This window comes from Dreissena polymorpha, chromosome 12 (genome assembly GCF_020536995.1).
Source record: "Dreissena polymorpha isolate Duluth1 chromosome 12, UMN_Dpol_1.0, whole genome shotgun sequence".
Taxonomy (NCBI): Eukaryota; Metazoa; Mollusca; class Bivalvia; order Myida; family Dreissenidae; genus Dreissena; species Dreissena polymorpha.
The window spans coordinates 25138297-25159287 of NC_068366.1; the positions used below are offsets into that span (position 1 = coordinate 25138297).

At 35.3% G+C, this 20991-nt stretch overlaps 1 protein-coding gene across 1 annotated transcript; it reads right to left on the bottom strand.

Annotated features, from left to right (window-relative positions):
* Positions 1-2340: 2340 nt before the first annotated feature.
* LOC127852458 (fibropellin-1-like) lies at positions 2341-20746 on the bottom strand. Its single transcript, XM_052386413.1, has 20 exons — positions 20710-20746; positions 20065-20232; positions 19425-19601; positions 18934-19101; positions 17350-17526; positions 16776-16904; positions 14389-14502; positions 13953-14066; positions 13190-13303; positions 12599-12712; positions 12125-12238; positions 10534-10647; positions 9173-9283; positions 5975-6088; positions 5256-5369; positions 4731-4844; positions 4086-4217; positions 3179-3355; positions 2664-2840; positions 2341-2363 (listed from the first exon to the last, which is right to left on the bottom strand). Exons 1-20 carry the CDS (start codon positions 20744-20746, stop codon positions 2341-2343), a joined length of 2502 nt encoding a protein of 833 aa, XP_052242373.1.
* Between the last annotated feature and the right edge of the window lie 245 nt (positions 20747-20991).

Below are 20991 nucleotides of genomic sequence, written 5' to 3' on the forward strand. Positions count from 1 at the left end.
TAGTCTGCCGTTTCATCTATCCAACGCACTTGAACAAAATTTGTTTATAAACCTAATTATCTTACACAAAACAGGATGTGCGTTTGTTACAGTATCTTAAAGGGGCATTTTCACGTTTTGGTAAATTGACAAAATTTAAAAAGTTGTTTCAGATTCGCAAATGTTCATTTTAGTTATGATATTTGTGAGGAAATAGTAATACTGAGCATTTACCATGCTCTAAAATATTCAGTATATGCATCTTTTGAAGATTTGAAAACCTGAAAATTATAAAGCGTTGCAACGCGAAACAATTGAATAATTTGGAAAGTTCTGTTGTTGTCGTTATATTTTTGGAAACTACGAGGATTGCTTATATAAAGTAAACAAGAAATATCTTTTAAAAAGATATACGGCGTTGATTGTGGTTGGAGTTTATGGAAGGTAAAGATTTAAATGAATGAGATCAAGGATAGCTAATATCTTTTTCTGTGCAGTTTTTAGCTGCATCAAACGCAGTACGGGATGTTACGCGGAGTTTTCGCGGCTTATTTTACATTATTACATATTGCTGGTCATAAACCTATAGATACAAAAAAGAAAACCAAAGTCAACCGGCCACACGCGAAGTCTCCGTACATATTTTAAATATGTATACGCGCGTTCTTCGAACAAACCTGTTTGAGTGGTTTATCGGGAATTGCTACGTGTATTTGATTCGATTATTAACAGTATCGAGAATCATCGCGCTCATACTTAATACATTAGTCAATATGCTGCAATAATACATTAGTAAATATGATGGAATAATTCTTGTTAATTAATTAAAAATAATATTTATCATAGTATTGTTGAAAACACATTAAGAATCTATTATTGCCATAAAATAATATCGCTGGATATCTTCATTTCACATCTTTCTGGTGGTAAAGAAAATTCTGGTTCACCTAGTTCACGCTATAGCGTCTTTATTATATAACTATTATATAACTGACCGCGAACTCCGAACAGCACAGAAGGTCTGACCTGTATATAAACTCTGACATTCAAACACACTAACCGCGAACTGACCCCTTATACCTCGCGGGTTGAAATGCAACACATTAAAGTGAGGCATCGCTTCCACTGCTCTTTATACTTTTACATATAACATGTTGACAGGAATATGGAAGTCAGTACTAAATATGAGAACATGGCCTTTAAGTACACAACGTTCTCGCGCTGAAAATCCTCTGAAAATAAAAGATGTACGCACAAACTGTATTGATGTCGAGATTGAGTGTAAAACTGTTCTATCTATAAAGCCTTTTTATTAGAGATAAAACTGTTTCATGCTGAACACGCAGTAAAACAGTGTTACAAAGACGCGGACATGTTTCCAATGTTCTAGTGGTATTATCAAATCAGCCAATGCAGTCAATGAAGTGTATTCATCTGTACTTGGCCGCGGGAAGTTTTATTTGAATTCTATTGGACGCTAACAAAGGTCAGGCTAAGGTGAAAAGCTGGCGTATTCAGCTGACGCCGAAAAATATATATTCTCATAACATGAGCACGGCTGGTCGAGTGGTCTATGCGGCAGACTTTTTACTCCAGGACTCCAGGGGTCAGTGGTTCGAGCCCAGTTTCGGGTTACTTTTTCCATTTTTAAATTGTATTCTTGTTTTTTTACTGGAAATATTTAGGTCCTATGTTTTAATTTATCAATATAAAGGATTTAATGACAAGCTTCAATACATGCCAAAATCTGTGAAAAGGCCCCTTTAAAGTGAACACGATGCTTATAATATGTGATATTAAATTGGGATCACTCCATTACAAGTGTCAAATACGACTGAGAAAATTACACTAATCACGAATCCGTTTTCGAGCTTTATTATTATCCAAACTATACGATGTGCATGGGTACCTTTGATCTGGCATACTGGTTTCGGATTATTCCAAATGGATGTGTCAGTGCACGTGGTAGAGTTGTGACCAATCAGCGCATATCCGGTGTTACACGCGTACGTCGCCGTGCTGCCGTACACATTTCCGGAGTGTTGATCAACAATGCCATCGTCCGGTGCATCCAAAACACTGCACACTGAAACCAAATTGTAAATTATTAACATATGTGATCGTTTCACAGATTTTGGCATGTTTTGAAGTTGGTCATAAAATGCTTTAAATTGATAAATGTAAAAAGCGGAACTAAACAGTTCAGTATAAAACTAAAATAAAATTAAAAAAAAAAAGTAGTCCCCACCTGGGCTCGAACCACTAACCTTTGAAGTAAAAGTCTTGGCATGGTTGGTATGTTATACTTCATAAAAGCAATCATCGTAATGTAACAAAAATATTGGACATTTTAGAACACGGTTAATATGTTGTATTGATGTTTCCTTGTAAAAATACACAACCCAACAACAACGAATATTTGCAAATCTGAAACATTTGTTTTTCAATTTTGTCAATCTGTCAGAACTTGAAAAGTTCACTTTAAAAAAAAACGGATTGAGTCTTATTTAGTTGAAATCTTTTTATTTTAGCTCGACTGAGTACAAAGCCATCGGTTTATAGAAGCAATCGGCATTAGTAATCATGTATCCACACTATACAGTTACAGGGCCTTTAGACAAAGATACAACTAAAGTGCGGATTGTAAATAGGGGATACAACTAGGTCTTTAAAAAAAGAGGTACCTTTAATGACACACGTTGGACTAGTACCGTCCCATGCGCCGTTGGCCTGGCAGGTTCTAGAAGTGGAACCAGTCAATATGTAGCCTGGACTGCACGTGAAATCTACTCTGCTCAGGTAGTCTCGATTGGGAGAATATACAACGTCACCATTCGGTGGCTTTGCGATGGTTTGACACGCTGTGCAATTAGAATGGGTTTTAAAACTGGCATTCACAAATAATGGTATACAAATATTGTTTAATTACATCCACACGAGCAAGATTGCTTAAATTCCTTTATTTGAAAAGGTCCTGTGCAAGACTTCTCACGAACAATTAAGAAAATCGCATTTTGCAGTCCAATAATGCGAATCAAGTTAAGTCGTTAACGAATGCATACATATATTAGCACATTCATCTTGATTACCTTTTTCAATTCCAACAATACACTTTTTAAAAAGTTTACTTATTTCAATAGTACGTTTCAAATCACAATCTATCTAGCAAGGACCATTCAGTTAAAGAAAAAATGCTCACTTCTGATAGTGCACGTGGGTACAGCGTCACTCCACGTGCCAGCACTGGTGCACGTGACAGAGGCGGTGCCACTCCTCACGTACCCCGTGTTGCACGTGAAGCTCGCGACCGCGGCGTAGAGCGTGCCGGCTGAGGAATCCACTCTGCCGTGGTCGAGATATGCCAAGTTGCCACAGTCTACACAACGTAACCAGCAACAGTTATTTAAAGCATACATATTGGTTTAGAAAATAAAGTATAACATTCATGTGCATATCAAAACAGATATAACCTTCTATGGATTAGAATACTAGTATTCTGCGATGCGATGTGTGACTTGCTGGATTTTACTAGAGAGGAATGTCAATTGATAGTAAAGAATTTAACAACAGCTCGAATAAAAATTCGTTTGATTTACTAGATCGCAATACGATATTAATATAAAAATCCATTTCACAAAATCTGTAATTGAATTAATAACCCTATATAAAAAAATGAAAATATGATATAAATATAATTTTATGAAAATAAAGTGCTAAATTGAAATGTTCTTGAAGCAAATATCATGTTTAAGTGGTAGAACTGTCGTTATAATAGTACATCCGTATTTCCACTCCTATTGGTTATACTGATGTCTAATTTATTACTGCGTTTTATAAAGTACTACGTTCTCCTTGTGCAAAGAGTGTTACGCGTTTGTGATGACTGATCAATCGATAGTTAACATCATTTTAATGTCTGGAAATGCAAGTGGGTAAACTCAAAAGTCATTTATAAGATGTAGCAATACATTAAACGCAGGGAAACGCAAATTGGGTTACCAGGGAGAAACCTATAAAGACGATCATGTAATTTTTTATTTATGAAAAAAACACACGCACAGGGCAAAACACGAATTAACACAAACACAATAAACAAATAAACAAACTTTTTTTGCTGCAAGCTGCCTCTGCAGTCTTCTCGAAGCCTGACATACACTGACACGTGTCGCTCGTGCATTGGGAGTTGAGGATGTTTGAACACACGACAGGCCGGATGCTACAGTCGTCCCCAAGCACAGCTGTAATGAATGTGTTCATAATTTACGTCATATTATTTTTTTTAAATATTTATTATATTCGATTGCAACTTGATTAATTTTATTAACTTGATTGCGCGAAACAAAAACGTGTACACTTAGAGTAACATAAATTTTTGATTAAGGATCAATTGAAAACATATACAGCCAAAAGTTTAACATTCAAGTGAAAAATAATTTGTAAAGGTGCACCTTCAAACCGATTCTTAACAACAATATTCGACATCTTTTTTGAGTACCATTCTTTTTAGCATTTTTGGGCAAGAACAATGACTGGTCATCGTAAGTCATTTTTGGAACAACAATACTTAGTTGTAGCCGGGCATTTGCTGTTAGATGATGATTTAACAGCATAACATCTCCCAGTCTTAAACATTTTAACATTGTTTACATTATATAAGAGGGGCAATTTTAATCATGTACATCGAAGCGTTTTAATTTTAATATACTAAGACTGTGATATGATTGTGAATAGGGTTTATATTTAAATATCACCTGGTCTGCAGTTAACTCCAGTGTAACCATCTTTACATGCGCATTCAAAACCGTTCACGAGGTCTGTACATGTTCCTCCATTTAAACAGGGACTCGATGCACATTCGTTGATATCTACAATACATTAAAAAAACTAGAACGACCTAGATTAACAAGAGCCCTGACGGCAAATCTTTTAATGTAATACTACTTAAATATAGATAATAATACTGAAGTATGAACAAAGCACATACGAAATTAACTCCTAATTTGTTTACAATAGGTTTGTATGGACACGAGCGTACATAAAACGAGTAATTATACTTCTCATTTAATTTTAGGCAAGCAAATATATGTTTACTCTAAATTGAATATACGTCTGCAATAACAAAGTTACCGAATCAATTTTTTTTCTTGGATTTATTGAACAATGCTGACAGCAAACGCAATTGAATAAAGACAACATAACACCCCGATTTTTTGCTTGTATGCGTGATGTACGACAATGTTTGTCATACATTGTTTTCCAGCGGGAAATATTCTTACTTGTCTCACACGTCTTTCCAGTAAATCCAGTGACGCACGTGCACGTGTAACTGTTCACTCCATCCTGACACGAGGCGCCATTCTGACAGGGGTTTGGAAGGCACTCATTTTTTTCTGAAATAATATGAGTCTCGTTCTGAGAAAACTGGGCTTAATGAATGTGCGTAAAGTATCTTCCAAGATTAGCCTGTGCAGTCCGCATAGGCTAATCAGGGACGACACTTTTCGCTTTTATGACTTTTTTCGTTAAAATGAAGTCTCTTCTTAGCAAAATCCAATTCAGCGTAAAGTGTCGTTCCTGATAAGCCTGTGTGGACTGCACAGGCCAATCAGGGACGACACTTTACGCACATGAATTATGCCCAGTTTTCTCAGAACGCGACTCATATGTATAATATAAACACGTTCGTGTTTTGGTACATAAACAAACGTTTTTTTTTTTAAATTATGGTTGTTTTGACAAATTAAAGCAATAATATTAAATTTAAATATGTGATTTTATTATAAAAAGCAAAACATTTTAACAAACGTGTTCATCTTTGCTGACATGTATGAATAAACAATTGCGATTTTTAAAAGGTTATTTATTATTTCAGGCCGTTGCATGCACGTACAATTTGATGGAAAGACACGGAAACTTTGTTTCGAAGATTACAAAACCCATTCATCACAGCATTTTATTGCAATCTCAGCTACGAGCATATACAACAGACACACACCGTATTCACAATTGGTGCCACTGTAGCCTGCAGGGCACTGACATTCGTAAGCATTCAGCAGATCCACACAGGTTGCAGCATTCTGGCACATGTTGGGAAGGCATTCATCGATTTCTGCGCATAAATATTTTGTCATAACTCTTAAATCAAATCAGTAATGAGGGTTTAAGTGGTTGCTGCTTCCCCATGCGCTAAGTAAAATACCGGTTATATTAATGCACTGATAAGGGGAGAACTACCATGACAAAATGTAAATAACACACATATTCACAATATTATAATGTCATCTTAAACGTTAGAATGGTTAACCATAAACATATTCAATTGCGTTATTAAAATAAAGAGACGCTGCACGGCCGTTAATCATGCGCGCCACCTCTTTTTTGAGATGCAATAATAAGTGAGCCAATGCTACTTCCGAGGTGGCGCTCAGCCTGGATGTTTTGAAATTTAACGGATAATTTTACAGGATGATTAGGTTTTATATGTTTTTTTTTCAACATGTTTCGCATTTTTTTTAATCGGCTAATATAGTAATTCAAAGCCAATGAAATCGCTCATTAAATAAAACGATTGCTTTGAACCTGTACAAGTTAATTCGTGCACAAAAACATCGACTTCTAGCCGATCTTATGGACGAATTTGCATTTTTCAAAAAGAGATGGAGGCAATGCCAAGGAGGTGGCGCTCAGATTAGGAGGTGGCGACAATGCACATTTATAGCTATTCCAAAGTGAAATATTTTATGTTATAGTTCAAATATGTTTAAAGGACTAACATTATTTTTGTAAGTTGACTACTTTAGTTTTTTTGAGTCGCGTGCGTTTTTAATTAGAAAAAGTAGTTTTCCAAAAATGTCTTGATATATTTAAACGTTCGTCTTTATAAGATAAGAACATTTAACATGTATTATACAAAAAAGTTAACGGACAAGACAAAGCTTACTTCATTTTTTGAAAGTGGGAAAAACAATATATATGAGCCTAATTTAGATTCCATGACCTTGGCCTTTTAGTAAATTAAGCATTTATATTAAAGGACACATATCATCGTTTAAAGTAAAATGATTATCTTATATTTATTTCGTGAATTATCATACTGTATACAAATAATTATGTCGATGAATTATTTTGATAATGCTAAACATCAAGTTATTGGCTTTATTGAGTATTATCATTTTTGGAATATATCTTACAATATGTTTGATTCATGTTGGTGACTTCTTAACTGAGTTGATTACTTATATATTTAAAAAACTACAACTTATTTATTATTAACTTTGAAAAATAAATTAAATATAACAAATAAAATTATCTATCAAATTTACGTCATGTGATTATGTCATTGCGTGCGATTGGTAATTGATACATCCTGCATTGGCGCCACCTCAAAGCATTAGCGCCATCTCCTAAGTATTGTCTCCATCTCTTTTGGAAAAATGAAAAATTATCTACTATGTCGGCAAGAAACCAATATTTGTGTGCATGCAGCATCTAAAGTATATTGTACGCAATCGTTTCATGCCGTAAGCGATTTAATTGGGTTTGAATGTTATCGTCGCACGGGAAAAACTCATCGAAATGCTTTTTTTAAACTTCCCCATGCCGCAAACTATAAAGGTTCTGACGTTTTTAAACGGGTTGAGAATGTATGTTTTGTACATTTTTGGATGAATTAATCTTTTTTTAAACTAAAGAAAATATGTTGGAAAAGATATAAGACATAATCACCATGTAAAATTATCCATGAAATTTCAAAACATCCGGGCCTGAGCGCCACCTCGGAAGTTGCATTGGCTCATGTATTAATGCATCTCAAAAAGAGGTGGCGCGCGTGTTTAACGGCCGTGCGTTGGTTCTGAAAAAAATATGATTAAATGCATGTGGATAAAGTGTCAGCTAATCAGCTCCCACACTTTCTGCTTTTAAGCAGTGGTTCGTTTGAAGGAAGTATATTTTAAACGAAATTCAAATGAAGGCGGAAAGTGTCGTACCTGATGACACTTTACTCGTATGTATCAGTCCTCTTTTTCTTGGCGCGAAGGTAAAAAACTAACGCCACTAAACTAATGTCTCAATAAAGCTTCAATACAGGTTATTTCGTACCAAAAGGATTTATTTCAACAAGAAATGTGTTTGTCAAAAACACTATGTCCACTTCTGCGCCGCTTTGACTTTTTTTTACCTTTGACCTTGAAGGATGACCTTGACCTTGACCTTCCACCACTCAAAATGTGCAGCTCCATGGGATACACATGCATGCCAAATATGAAGTTGCTATCTTCAATATTGCAAAAGTTATAGCAAATGTTAAAGTTTGACCAAGCCAACAGACCAACAGACCAACAGACAGGACAACAACAATATGTCCCCCACTATAGTGGTGGGGGACATGAAAATGTCCACCTTATAATAATATGAAAACAATTTGACTGTACCTGATGCACACAAAGGTCCCGTGTAACCCGGGGTACAGGTACACGTGAACTCTTTTACCAGATTATTACATGTTGCACCATGCTTACAGGGGTGGCTGGAGCATTCGTTGATATCTGAAAAAGATATGATCTGAACAAATATACTTGAAATAAGCAATTACACTTTCAGAACGGTGCACACTCTACGTCTGGTATTGTTTGTTTTTATGATCTTCTAAAATTTGCTTTTACGTTTTTATAAATGTCTGGTTGAAATGTTACGAACTTGAACGTAATGCGTGGAGTATAGTTACTAAACATTAATGCTATGTAATAGTTTTATGTTGCCGCATACAAATGTCTTCTACAGAAAACAATATAAATTTGCATTCACTCCATGTATGTCTTTTACACAAACCAATAAATTATTGTTTAAAAAAACATTGCGGAGTTAAGTTATTTGAAATCTCCAGTCTTAATTTGTGCATGCTTCTGCAAATATTGTTTGTAATGCATATCTTTCCAAAGAAAAACAAACCAAACAGAAATAATAACTATTTGGCAAATTTTAATAGTAAGTTTTGTTTTAGCTCGATACACATTTAGATAAAATTCACATGTAACCTAAAATATAGCGATTGTTTTGTATTTTCCGATTGAACATTAAAACTAAAGTGATTTTACTACTACATTAGGCATTAACATTATTTATGCTCCATAATTCACTTCAGTTAATTTAATGGTTATATTATGTATACATCAGATTTTTCGATGAGAGTTACCATTATCACAATTCTTGCCGGTATATCCCTGCTCACAAGTACAAAGGTAGTCGTTGACCCTGTCCTCACAGGTCCCGTGGATGCACGGATCGGGCGCACATTCGTCTTTGTCTGATTGGAAATAAAATAAATTAGAAGCACTCGTTGAAAATGGCTTAGTTTATGTACGTGGAGAATCGTACCGACTAGCCTGTGTAGTTCGCACAGGCTTTTCACAGACGCCTACTTGCGCCCAATCTGGACTAAGAAAGGTCTTCGTTATACGAAAAATACATTATAATCTGAAAGATTCGTTCATGATTAGCCTTTGTGGACTGCACAGGCTATTGGGGATGCCACATTAATGCATAAGCATTAAGACCGGTTTTTATGAAACCCGAAAATGTTCGGGAAACATATAGTTGCCAGTTGGTCCTTCCTTACTACCTTTCTTACAACCTTCCTACCGTCACACTTTTGTTACAGTTTCTCACAGCGCCTACAATATTCGACCGATCTCTTACATACTTGGAATGAAGGTACCTTGCATGGACCTCGGCCTTTTGATGAGGTTTGAGGTCACTGGGGCAAGGTAACCGAGGCTAATAATAGATTTTCCGTCACACTTTTGTTACATTTTCTCATAGCGCCTTCAATATTTTACCGATCTCTTACATATTTGGCATGAAGGTACCTTGCATGGACATCTACCTTTTGATGAGGTTTGAGTTCACTGGGGTCAAGGTCAAGGTAACCGAGGCTAATAATAGATTTTCTCAAGGTCAAGCAAGGGGAACATCCATCGTTTTCAACGAAAATTGTCTTAGAGTGCTGCTCAAGTGGAAAAGGGAAGATTTGTGTGCGTTACTTCACTACACATTGAAAATAAGATGTTTCATCAACAATGCAAAACACATAACATATTATAAACTTTGTATCAAACTAGATGAAAAAACACTACAGGTACGAAGACGATTGATTATGGTTTTATTAGAAATAGTTCAGCAATCTAAATAATAAGCTTATAAGTAGATAATAAGATAAGTAAATGCAATCTAGTCCACGTTTCAGTGCCCGTCATATGAAACGCTTTAAGGGAAATATGAACACACTATGCACGAATAAAGGTAACACATCTGTTTTAATAAAACTGACTAGCTGAAGTTATGTTTAATACGAGACTTGCAATCAAGACTTTGAGATATATTTTTATCATTAATGTTAAAGCTCACCACACAAAACGCATTTCGGCAAAATAAGCTTTTCGGATTTTTTGAATGGCTATGAATAAGAACTCCGCCATTGAAACAATTGGTGTAGACAGATAAAACAGCTTCAACTTAAACAATAACACTTTAAGTAACATGAGCATTGCAACCTACTTGTTTCACAATTGTTGCCGATGTAGCCTGCTAGACATGTACAGTTGTACTTGTTGACAAGGTTCGTGCATGCTCCTCCATTCTTGCAAGGGTTGCTGTTACATTCATTGATCTCTGAAACATGTAAGCAATCTGCTGTGCTGCAATATATAACAAAACAGTAACGGCCGCAGTTTCAAGAGACGATGTCATAAGAACAATATTTATTGCAAATGCACAACATATTTACTTTTAACGAGCATCTTACTGACAATTACATATTAAAAACACGTTTTTCATGCAGTCAAATACGTATAATATATCATTCGACACATTGATCGACAATTGTTCTCAATTAAACAAAACATTTTATTAAACAAATATCTGTAAACAAATAGCACGTGTTGTTTTTTATTTATAATAAATAGACCATTCAAATAAATAATGTACCAGATTGGCAAAAATCCCCAATATAACCATCCGGACAAACGCAACTATAGGAGTTTACACCGTCTTGGCATGTAGCTCCGTTAGCACAGCTGTGGTCAACACAATCATTCTTATCTGGAACACGAACATATTGTGGAACAGAAGTATCAGTTGTTAGACCTTGTTTTCTATAGCATACAACCATTACGAATTGTTTTTGTCTTTAACATGTTTTATATAGCTCACTGAGTGTTTTCATTAGGTACTTGTTGTTTGACTGACACATCGCGTACGTTATTTTACTAAAATGACGTTGCAGCGTCACGCCATCTAAACATATTTCCGGTATAATCATTGTGTGTACGTAACGATGATTTTTTGCTTATTTAAAAGAAATGGCAAAAACAGATCGTACACTCGATGTTGTATTATTCATTCCATTATTTATCAAACTCTTCCAAATTCCTGAACTCTTTTGAAATGGAACGGAATAACTACTAATGGCATATCCTGTATCTTGCTGTTGTTTTTTCGCTTGATTATACTGATTTTAAACAATAGGTAATGCTTTGTTTTTACATAGGCGTTACTGTTAAGCATCATATAAATTGTTTCTATCACTTTCTGTAAAGTCGTTTTCTCACACTCGCAGTGGATTTTTGAAATCCTTTTTCTCATTAAAGTATGTGTTATTTAACGTTTGTACATTTCATTTTACTTGTGAAATAATGTGTTGTTTGAATATAAGTGTCTCTTTTCGATCACTGTCATCGTTTATTTAAACTTTAAATCAACTGTACAAATGATTTTACTAGCGGAAGAATGTTTTTATTTAACGACTGCGTTCCGTAGGCTTATCATTAATAAGCACTCAAATTTACAATAAAGTTGAACAGTTTTTGTTTGAATAATGTCTTACTTTGGCAGTTGTGTCCCTTAGTTAATCACGAACATCATTTAATGGTTTCAGTTGTAGAGGCATGTCTTATTTTGACATTAATTTCCTATGGTTTATATTGATCATTCAGAACACAAAAATAGCATGTTTTACCTTAATTGATTTGTTGCATTAAAATGACACAAATAAACACACCATTTATTGTAACAACGAAATGAACAATGAAGATTATTGTACAAAGTTTATAATGAATTGCATTTTACAAACATTACGTGTTAAACTCGCCTATTTGACACAAAGTCCCTTCCCAGCCGGGATCACATGCGCATGAAAATGTATTTATTCCGTCCAAGCATACGCCCGTGTTGTTGCAAGTAATTCCCTCACAATTGTCAATATCTGCAATACAAATATACAAACATACACACATACGCCACTATTTACTAGCTGGAGAAAAAGCATCTTATCCGCATACCATCATGCGGTCATTTGTTTATGAAAACAATGTATACCGGGCACCACTCTTTGTATTATTTATCACTTACACGCGGCCGAATCGAAGACAGATAATTATGACATTTACGACACGGTACATAACGCATAATTAAAAAAATACAATAATCCCGTCTTACCACATTTTAACAATTGATGCATGTAATGTCAACACATGAGGAAGTTAATTGTCATTTACTATTTAATAACAGGCAGATACACAATGATTTTCGCATCAATTACAATATATGACAGCCTGCAACGTACTTGTCTCGCACGCGGTTCCCGTGAATCCAGATACGCAGTTGCAGACGTGTGCCGCTACTTGGTCCACGCACGTGCCCCCGTTCTTACACACGATTCCCGCACACTCGTTTATATCTGAAGCCGATGTAGCAAATACATTTTAAACTTTAATTGTTATAAAATGAAATAATTTTACATGTTGCGTTTTAATCATTAATTATGCATGTCCTCGATTCGTATTTGTCTCAAACTATTGTAAAATATCTACTTGCAGGACTATTTATTTGCTTTTAATTAAAGGTAATGAATCAACTATATTTTGTTAAAAATAAAAGTTGTCAGGCGATGTACACGGTATTTGTCATAGTAACTGTTTGTAGTGTAGTTTCTTATAAACAGTAACGTAACACTATGATGGCACTGACTCTTTCATTCGCACATTTGGATAACACTATATGTGATTAAACAAAGTGGTATCAAACATAACTATAATAAGATGATATAGGTACTCGTATTTAATGAGAACAGAGAGGTATATAAAGATTAGTTGCATGACATTGGATGAAAAAATAAAACTTGTAAATAAAGATATACATTAAAATATAGTCTTGCCTGTTTCGCATAAACCCCCGGTGTATCCAGTGGGGCACACGCACTTGTATGCATTAACCAAATCTACACAGGTAGAGCCATTTTTGCATTCGCTTGAAAGGCATTCGTTGATATCTGTATAAACAAAACAAAAACCCGATTACACAAACACAATAACTTGCATTAAAACGACAATATAGAAGCATGTATAATAAATTGTACATAACCGAACATATAAAGTTGTTCTATACCAATGGAAATCTTCGACATAAACCCGAAAGTTCCAAAAAGTGACATATTGCAGTAATTTGTATTACGATTCTTTTGCTTAACTTTCAAAGTAACTATGGTTAGTATTGTCAACACCATCACGTTCAGCATGTTTTAATGACTCATAGCTCTTAAATATTGGACGTGAAATTGGAGAGAATTCGGTGAAAGAACGCTGTTGACATGATACGCGCAGTTGAAATCAAACTGTTATCTTTTAAAATCCTTTATAAGGTAAAGCTATAGAAGAACATGAAAACATAAATCGGAGTTTTACTTATTAACGTTCATATAATTTGTTATTTAATAAAACGAATAATTCAGAATCCAGAATTTCGTCGGACGGAATGTTTGTAAATAAATATAGGCCTAAATAAAAATTTGTCGGTTTGTCCGTCGGACCGAGGATTTTCGGGAAGTCTGTGATTATCATATACACAATATATTCGATTATTAAAAACAATTGAGCCATTGCATGATTTGCGAGTGTCACAAATAACGAAACTGTATTTACCTGTGGCACAGAGGGGACCTTTGTATCCGGCTGTACAATTGCACGTGAATGTGTTCACGCCATCTTGACACGTGGCCCCGTTTAAGCAAGGGCTAGGCAGACAATCGTTAATGTCTAAAAAATAAACATAGTATTACAAAATTCGAGTTTTATTTTTTGTACAGGAATTGACACAAGTACAGCTTTTTTTTAAAAACAAAAACACAGAGAAATGCTGTTTAAGGTAACCGGTTAAACCGTAAACGTACAATATTGGGTATCCTGTCATAATTCATATCATGCAATCATTCACGCTATTTCGTTTTGACACTCCACGAATAATACCGTGCACAATTCCTTTACTAGTATTTTTTTCTTTTTCAAACCGGACTACAACATTTCATTTATCAATTTGACTAATCAGACAAGTCTCCAAAGAATAAACACTTTAAATTACTTTGCTGACAGTGTGTTCCATTCCAACCGGCATCACAGGTGCACGTGAATCTGTCGACCTCATTATTGCACGACCCTCCATTTAGACATGGGCTGGACTGGCATTCGTCGATTTCTATAAAGGAATATTCTGAACTTATTGTAAGGCATATATGTTTACAGCACATGCCAATTAAGGGCATACATAGTTAAAAACTGTCAATAATTGTGTTTCATTCTTCTTAGAAACATGCGCAATATAAATACAAAATAATCGCGATCAAATATTATCATTATAATATTCATGGGTAGATGTGTCCATTTGGTTTTGATAACGTTCTGGCGACTGTGTAATACCGGTTTGATCTTAAGCAAAAATTAAATGCCATACCCTCATAACCTTGGAAACCATATGAGTATTAACAATATAGTGTAAGTTTAAATTCCGAAAAGTTACCGTACTTTTGTTGCCGAAAAAGGGTCATACTCAGAAATACAAGTGCTAAATACATATCACAAACTTTTAGAACGATAGTTGTATGATACCGATGCAATGATTATGGTCATGAGGCGTAAAGAAAAATATATAAATATACCTAGATCGCGATGCAAGAACCATATCATGGGTAATTATTAATAATATATTAGTTACATTTGTGAAAAACATGTCTTCATTCGTCTCAATGCTCGAATTGTTTTTGTTTTTCATAGCATTTATCTCCACACTTTCATGCTTGCATATAGAGTTTATTTCAACATACATTAGGCTTTAAGCCCATGAGTACACGCATATAACAACACAATATATTAACAGATGACAAATGGCGTATATATGTTTGAACAGAACCTAGATCAAAATCTTAATGGAACAAATTAGTATACACTTTCGTATTTTGTATTTTTAGATTAAAAAGATAAGTACATGAAAGCACAGGTGGAAGTAACGTACCCAGGATAGTATTTTTCATATATATATTTTTTAGGAGCCCAACATATTAAAATAAATATATAAAATCATGTTTAATGAGAAAAAATTGACAAAGAGCCATGAAAAAAAAATCCCCACCCTCTGATATTGGAATCATAACAAGGTCATTAACTAGACTTTATTATAGACCTGTCTTCGCGGGCCGCAGAAATGTCAAAAATAGCTTTAATCCAAAGCATCCCTTGATCCTCCTATGGACCATTGGACAACCTTTCAAAAAAAGTTAACTTCAAAAATATCTGTCCAGCCGTTAACTCACAGTCGGTCGAAAACCGAGCAATATTTCGAGTCCGTTTGTCAACCCGAATAAATCTTCTACAGACTTTCAAACAATATTTTTGAGTTTTCGCCCCTTAATCGATAGCTCGCGTCCTATTCCTTTGAAACAACGAAGCGTGTCAAATAATGCATGCATATGCAACCACTTAGCCCTAAAAACTTATGCCAAAATGTTATATTTTCTTTGCAACAACTGTTATAACTCTAAATTTGATTTACTTGAAAACGAAAGTAGCCATCGCTCTTGAACCCGGCTTAGCAGTGAATTACACTGACAGAGCCAGGCACATAAATATCCAATCAGCAACAACAACGATGTTTTAATAAATGTAAATAAATGGAAAATACTTATCGCTCTGATTGTATTGGAATAAGTGTTTAGGGGTAAGTGGTTGCATGTGCATGCATTATTTGACACGCCTCGTTGTTTTAAAGGAATAGGACGCGAGCTATCGATTAAGGGGCAAAAACTCAAAAATATTGATTGAAAGTCTGTAGAAGATTTATTCGGGTTGACAAACGGACTCGAAATATTGCTCGGTTTTCGACCGACTGTGAGTTAACGGCTGGACAGATTTTTTTAAAGTGAACTTTTTTTGAAAGGTTGTCCAATTGCTTATAGGAGGATCAATGGATGCTTTTGATTAAAGCTACTTTTGACATTTTTGCGGCCCGCGGAGACAGGTCTATGATAAATTCTAGTTAATGACCTTGTTATGATTCCAATATCAGAGGGTGGGGAATTTTTTTTCACGGCTCTTTGTCAATTTTTTTCTCATTAAACATGATTTTATGTATTAATTTGAATATATTGGGCTCTTAAAAAAATAAATAACAAAAAAATACTATCCAGGGTACGTTACTTCCACCTGTGCATGAAAGTACATTGAGCGAAACTATTGCTTTTATAAGTCGGCTCTCAATTTAAACGCTTGAACAACAAAAATGGATATATTTTGTACATTTTTTCATTGTCAGTCTGTAAGAAGTAAATAAACTTGATCATGTTTGTGTTCTTCAAATAATATGTATTTTTATACTTCTTACGTAAATAAATACACATTGGGCATTCAGGTAAAACATGAAATTCGTCCTCAACAACGTTACAGTTGTTGAATTTTCAGTTTTAAAGCGGTATATACCTGTACAATTGTATCCCGTGCCGTCTGAATTATACCCGGGTAGGCATCTACAGAGACCCCCTCGACATTCAGCAAACTGGATGTCCTTGCAAAGTAGAGTTCGTACGGAGCAATCATCGTTTAGCTTCCCTGAAGTTGATTGCATAACAGTTAGATTGCACATTTGAACTCATCCTCGCATTTAGCAAGAATGAATACATTACAACAACACTAATAGCCACTGCTGCATGATGCATATAGTATATGCGTTTCTTTCCGTAAATAAATACTGAAAGTGAATTTTACTATTATTGTTTGTGCATATTTATAGGTCTTTAAGTTGTTAAGTATCATCGCTATTAAATTTGTAAACTTATTCATAATTATAACCATAATTTTGTTTTTGGCGACGAGGTTGGCAGATCAAACCCGTAAGTTGAATATATCACTTAAATTTGTAGACGCGTAAAATGACCAGTTGCCAACCAATTTATTTGACAATACTATTATTAAAATACACAACCAATTAAGATATTCTTTGTTTTTGAAGATGCAAGTAGTCAACTGTATAGAATACGGATATATTATAGAATACCAGCTTCGCATATGGGTGCCGTTGGTGACCAGATTGCAGGCGAACCACTGACACACGTGCGTAATGCGCTGCCCTGCAGACGGTAGCCATCTGCGCATGTGTAGGTTGCAACGTTGTTAATGACAGTGTCTGTATATGTAACTTCACCATTGACGGGGTTGACCAAGCTGCCACAGTCTTGAAAACAGGAGGATGAGAAATAAGACTAAATAAAAAGATTTGAATATACTTTAACAAAAAAGTTAATCGAATGACCAAAATCCATAGGGAAGCAATGCCCAGGAAAATAAACAAATTTTAAATAACAGTCACATTAAAATAAACTTTTGTTTGTCATAGTCCAAACTTAAGATAATCCACATTAGGTTATTTCACAACGCAAAATACATATAATTCAATCAAATTTTGTAATTTCAGAATGTTTTACAAAGCAGCTAATATTTTTATACTTACGAAATAGAAAAGTAGAATTATTACGGTAATACAATTTGTTTGCAATCTTATAACTTGGTTGAAAATATATCTGTATTGTTGAAAAAGGAATATTTGACCGAGTTATAAGCAACAAAATATATACGTAACGTTTCAAATATCACTGCCAGTACTATCATGACAAGCATAACATATTACTTGTAGTATAAAACAAGAATTTAAGATAAACGTCATCAATTAACTAAGCGATGTCTACCGCCAATGCAGGTCGGTAGGTTCCCACTCCACGTGTGCCCCGGCCCACATGTTCTTGTTACGTCTCCCACGAGTTTGAAGTGTGCGTCACATGAGTACCTGGCCGTCGAGGTCACAACGGTGTCCGTGTAACTGACATCGCCATTCGCTGGAGGACTCAACGGACCACACTCTATTTTATATAAAAAGTAGAAAATGTTTTCTTAGTACAATAGCGTAAAAGATACTATACAAAATAGTTGAGCATCATTTCATAAATCATGTACACTAAGAATAAACGCATAGTCATAATATTTTAAAAGAAATCAGTTTATCGTTATTTAATTAGAATATGTCAATTTATTGATACCCTGCAGGCCAAGGAAAGCTATTGGGTTCAGAATATGCTCTTTGGATTTGCGCCATGTGCGCCCCATTTTAGTCACGCAGCAAAAATGGCATACTCACACTATTACTTTATCAAAAATACAGACAACCAGTTGTACCTTCCACACATGTCGGCGCGATACCACTCCATCCTATTACTGACGTGCAGGTGCGATTCTGTGTTCCTGACAACTTATATTTGTTATCACATGTGTACGAAGCTTCTGTACCTAGAGGTGACGAATTTGCTGGTTGCGTCACTTGGCCGTTGTCAAGCGCAGGTAGCGACGGGCATTCTAAATTGCAATTGCGCTATGTTCATTTCAAATATCAACTTTCTATGTTAAGGCATGACAACGCGAACATTTTTTTATTTTTAAATTAATTACCACTTCACGTATGGATGGTATAGCGTATGCAAACTGTATATTCCTATAATACGTAGAATTACAAAACAAATAAATTACATTCGCATTTCTATTTAAGGCTTGAATTACATTTTTTCGGGAAAGATTGCAATTCAATGCATACCGCACGTTGGCGCCTCTTTACTCCAACCGTTGGCTGTGCATGCAGTGGTTTGTTCACCATTCCTCACGAAATTGAGGTTGCAGGTGTATATCGCTGTATCACCTATTGGTATTGTACCCGTGGTCTTGTCCACTCTACCATCCACTGGATTGGGCAGTGCTGCACAATCTGTTACAATGTGTTAAAGGGGATGTAAAACATAAATTATATTGTAATTGTTATACTCTCCAAACAGCCCGTCCCGTGTGCAGGCGTTTTGTATAACCTGCTAACTTATTCAATCTAGGGACATTCAATTGCTGAAACGGAAATGCTTGTAATAATAATGTAAATCATATAATTGGGTTTTAATTCAAATACGCATGGTAATATAGAAAACAAATACACAATAGTTCATGTTTGAGACGTAATATATTGTATGAAAACATGACGTAATTTTCTGTTCAAGTGACGCGCTACAAATGTTTTGTTTATCTCATCAATACACATACGACATGCGGGTACGGCCTCGTTCCACCCTATTCCGGTCACGCACGTTCTCTCTGCAGTTCCCACCATCACCAGGTTAGCGGCACACTGATATCTGGCTACTCCACCCAGCACGGTGCTTCCGGTTTTAACACCCCCGGTTACAGTACCACCTGGGATATCCGATAAAGCGGGGCATTCTGAAATAGAAAAGATCCTAATTTCAATCAGTGAATTACAAGAGAAGTTACGCATTTTCTGAAATTACAACACGTTTCCCTGATCATGTTATATATGTATATTGTTCATACTGTAACTGACCCATCGGCATAATTTATAGGTATATCAGAACTTAATTGTACATGTTCATTGTTAAAACAGTTTTTTAAACGATTTCGTCTGGGTCTCTGCATATTGTTAGCCCGTTTCTACATCATTTCAGCGCTGTATTAAGCAGTTACCAGTAGTGTATTACAGTATTAAAAGGATGACACCTTTCACTGACATATTATTCACGTTTATTGTATATGACGTCACTGATCAAACGACATAAATCTAGGTTACATTAAAACGTACATTACTTCTTCATTTTACATCAAGGCTGCTTTTTTTTTCGTTTAAATACTTTCATTTGGTTTTTATATATTGTTTGCCCTTTCTTACCGCATTTCGGCGCTGTAATACTCCATCCAGTGGCTGTACATTCAGTTGTACTCGCTCCGTTCAACACGAACTGTGCACTGCAATTGTATGTAGCCGTCTCCCCTATAGGAATTAGACCCATGTCATTGTCTACTGCACCATCAACTGGATGTGTTAGGGCCGGACAACCTGTTAAAATGTGTATCCAAACGCATGAACTTAATTATTGGTCAAAGTTTAACGACAAAAAAAAAATACACTTAACATGTATCTTGATTGATAAAGTATTGGATAAATTCCTTTTGTGAATTGATTTGCATTTTAAAACCAAACCATTTACTTTGCTTGGCACTGTATAATTGGTTGAGTGCTAAAAAAACTTCAGCTCTCTGTCTTTCAACGGTATATTGCACCAATGTTTTTATTGTATTCGATATTAAAATTTAACAGTTTTGAACGATGCGTTATACGGTACTTCTAAACGAATGAGGCATATAAGTCGAGTTTCATAATGACGTTCTTTAAAACGAGAAATAAATCATCGCTAACAATTAAACAGTTTAAACGTATACTATGTAAGCAAAATTCGATACGAGTTTTACGTAGTTATACATGAACATACGACATTCTGGAACAATTCCGCTCCACCCCGTTTCGGTCACGCACATTCTGTCTGCGTTTCCAGCCAGCACCAGACCGGCATTACATTGGTAGACAGCCACTCCACCCAGGACGGTGCTTTCGGTTTTAGCCTGCTCGGTTACAGTTCCGCCGATGATATCGGACAGTGTTGGACATTCTACAAGGTGTTGACGAAGACAGTAAGGATATGGAGATGAATATATACAATTGTTTATGGATTCATTTAGCTGATGAATAGGACGCTAAAATTGACTAAATTATGTGAAATTACATATGTATACTTTAAACTCAGAACATAATGAATAA

Coding starts and splice junctions, on each gene's coding strand:
- LOC127852458 (XM_052386413.1), bottom strand. CDS start 20,746: ATGCCGGTCTGGTGCTGGCTGGAAACGCAGACAGAAT. Junction 17,527..18,933: donor TAAAGAGGCGCCAACGTGCG/GTATGCATTGAA, acceptor CCTGTTTTCAAG/ACTGTGGCAGCTTGGTCAAC. Junction 12,239..12,598: donor GGGAACCGCGTGCGAGACAA/GTACGTTGCAGG, acceptor TTTGTATTGCAG/ATATTGACAATTGTGAGGGA.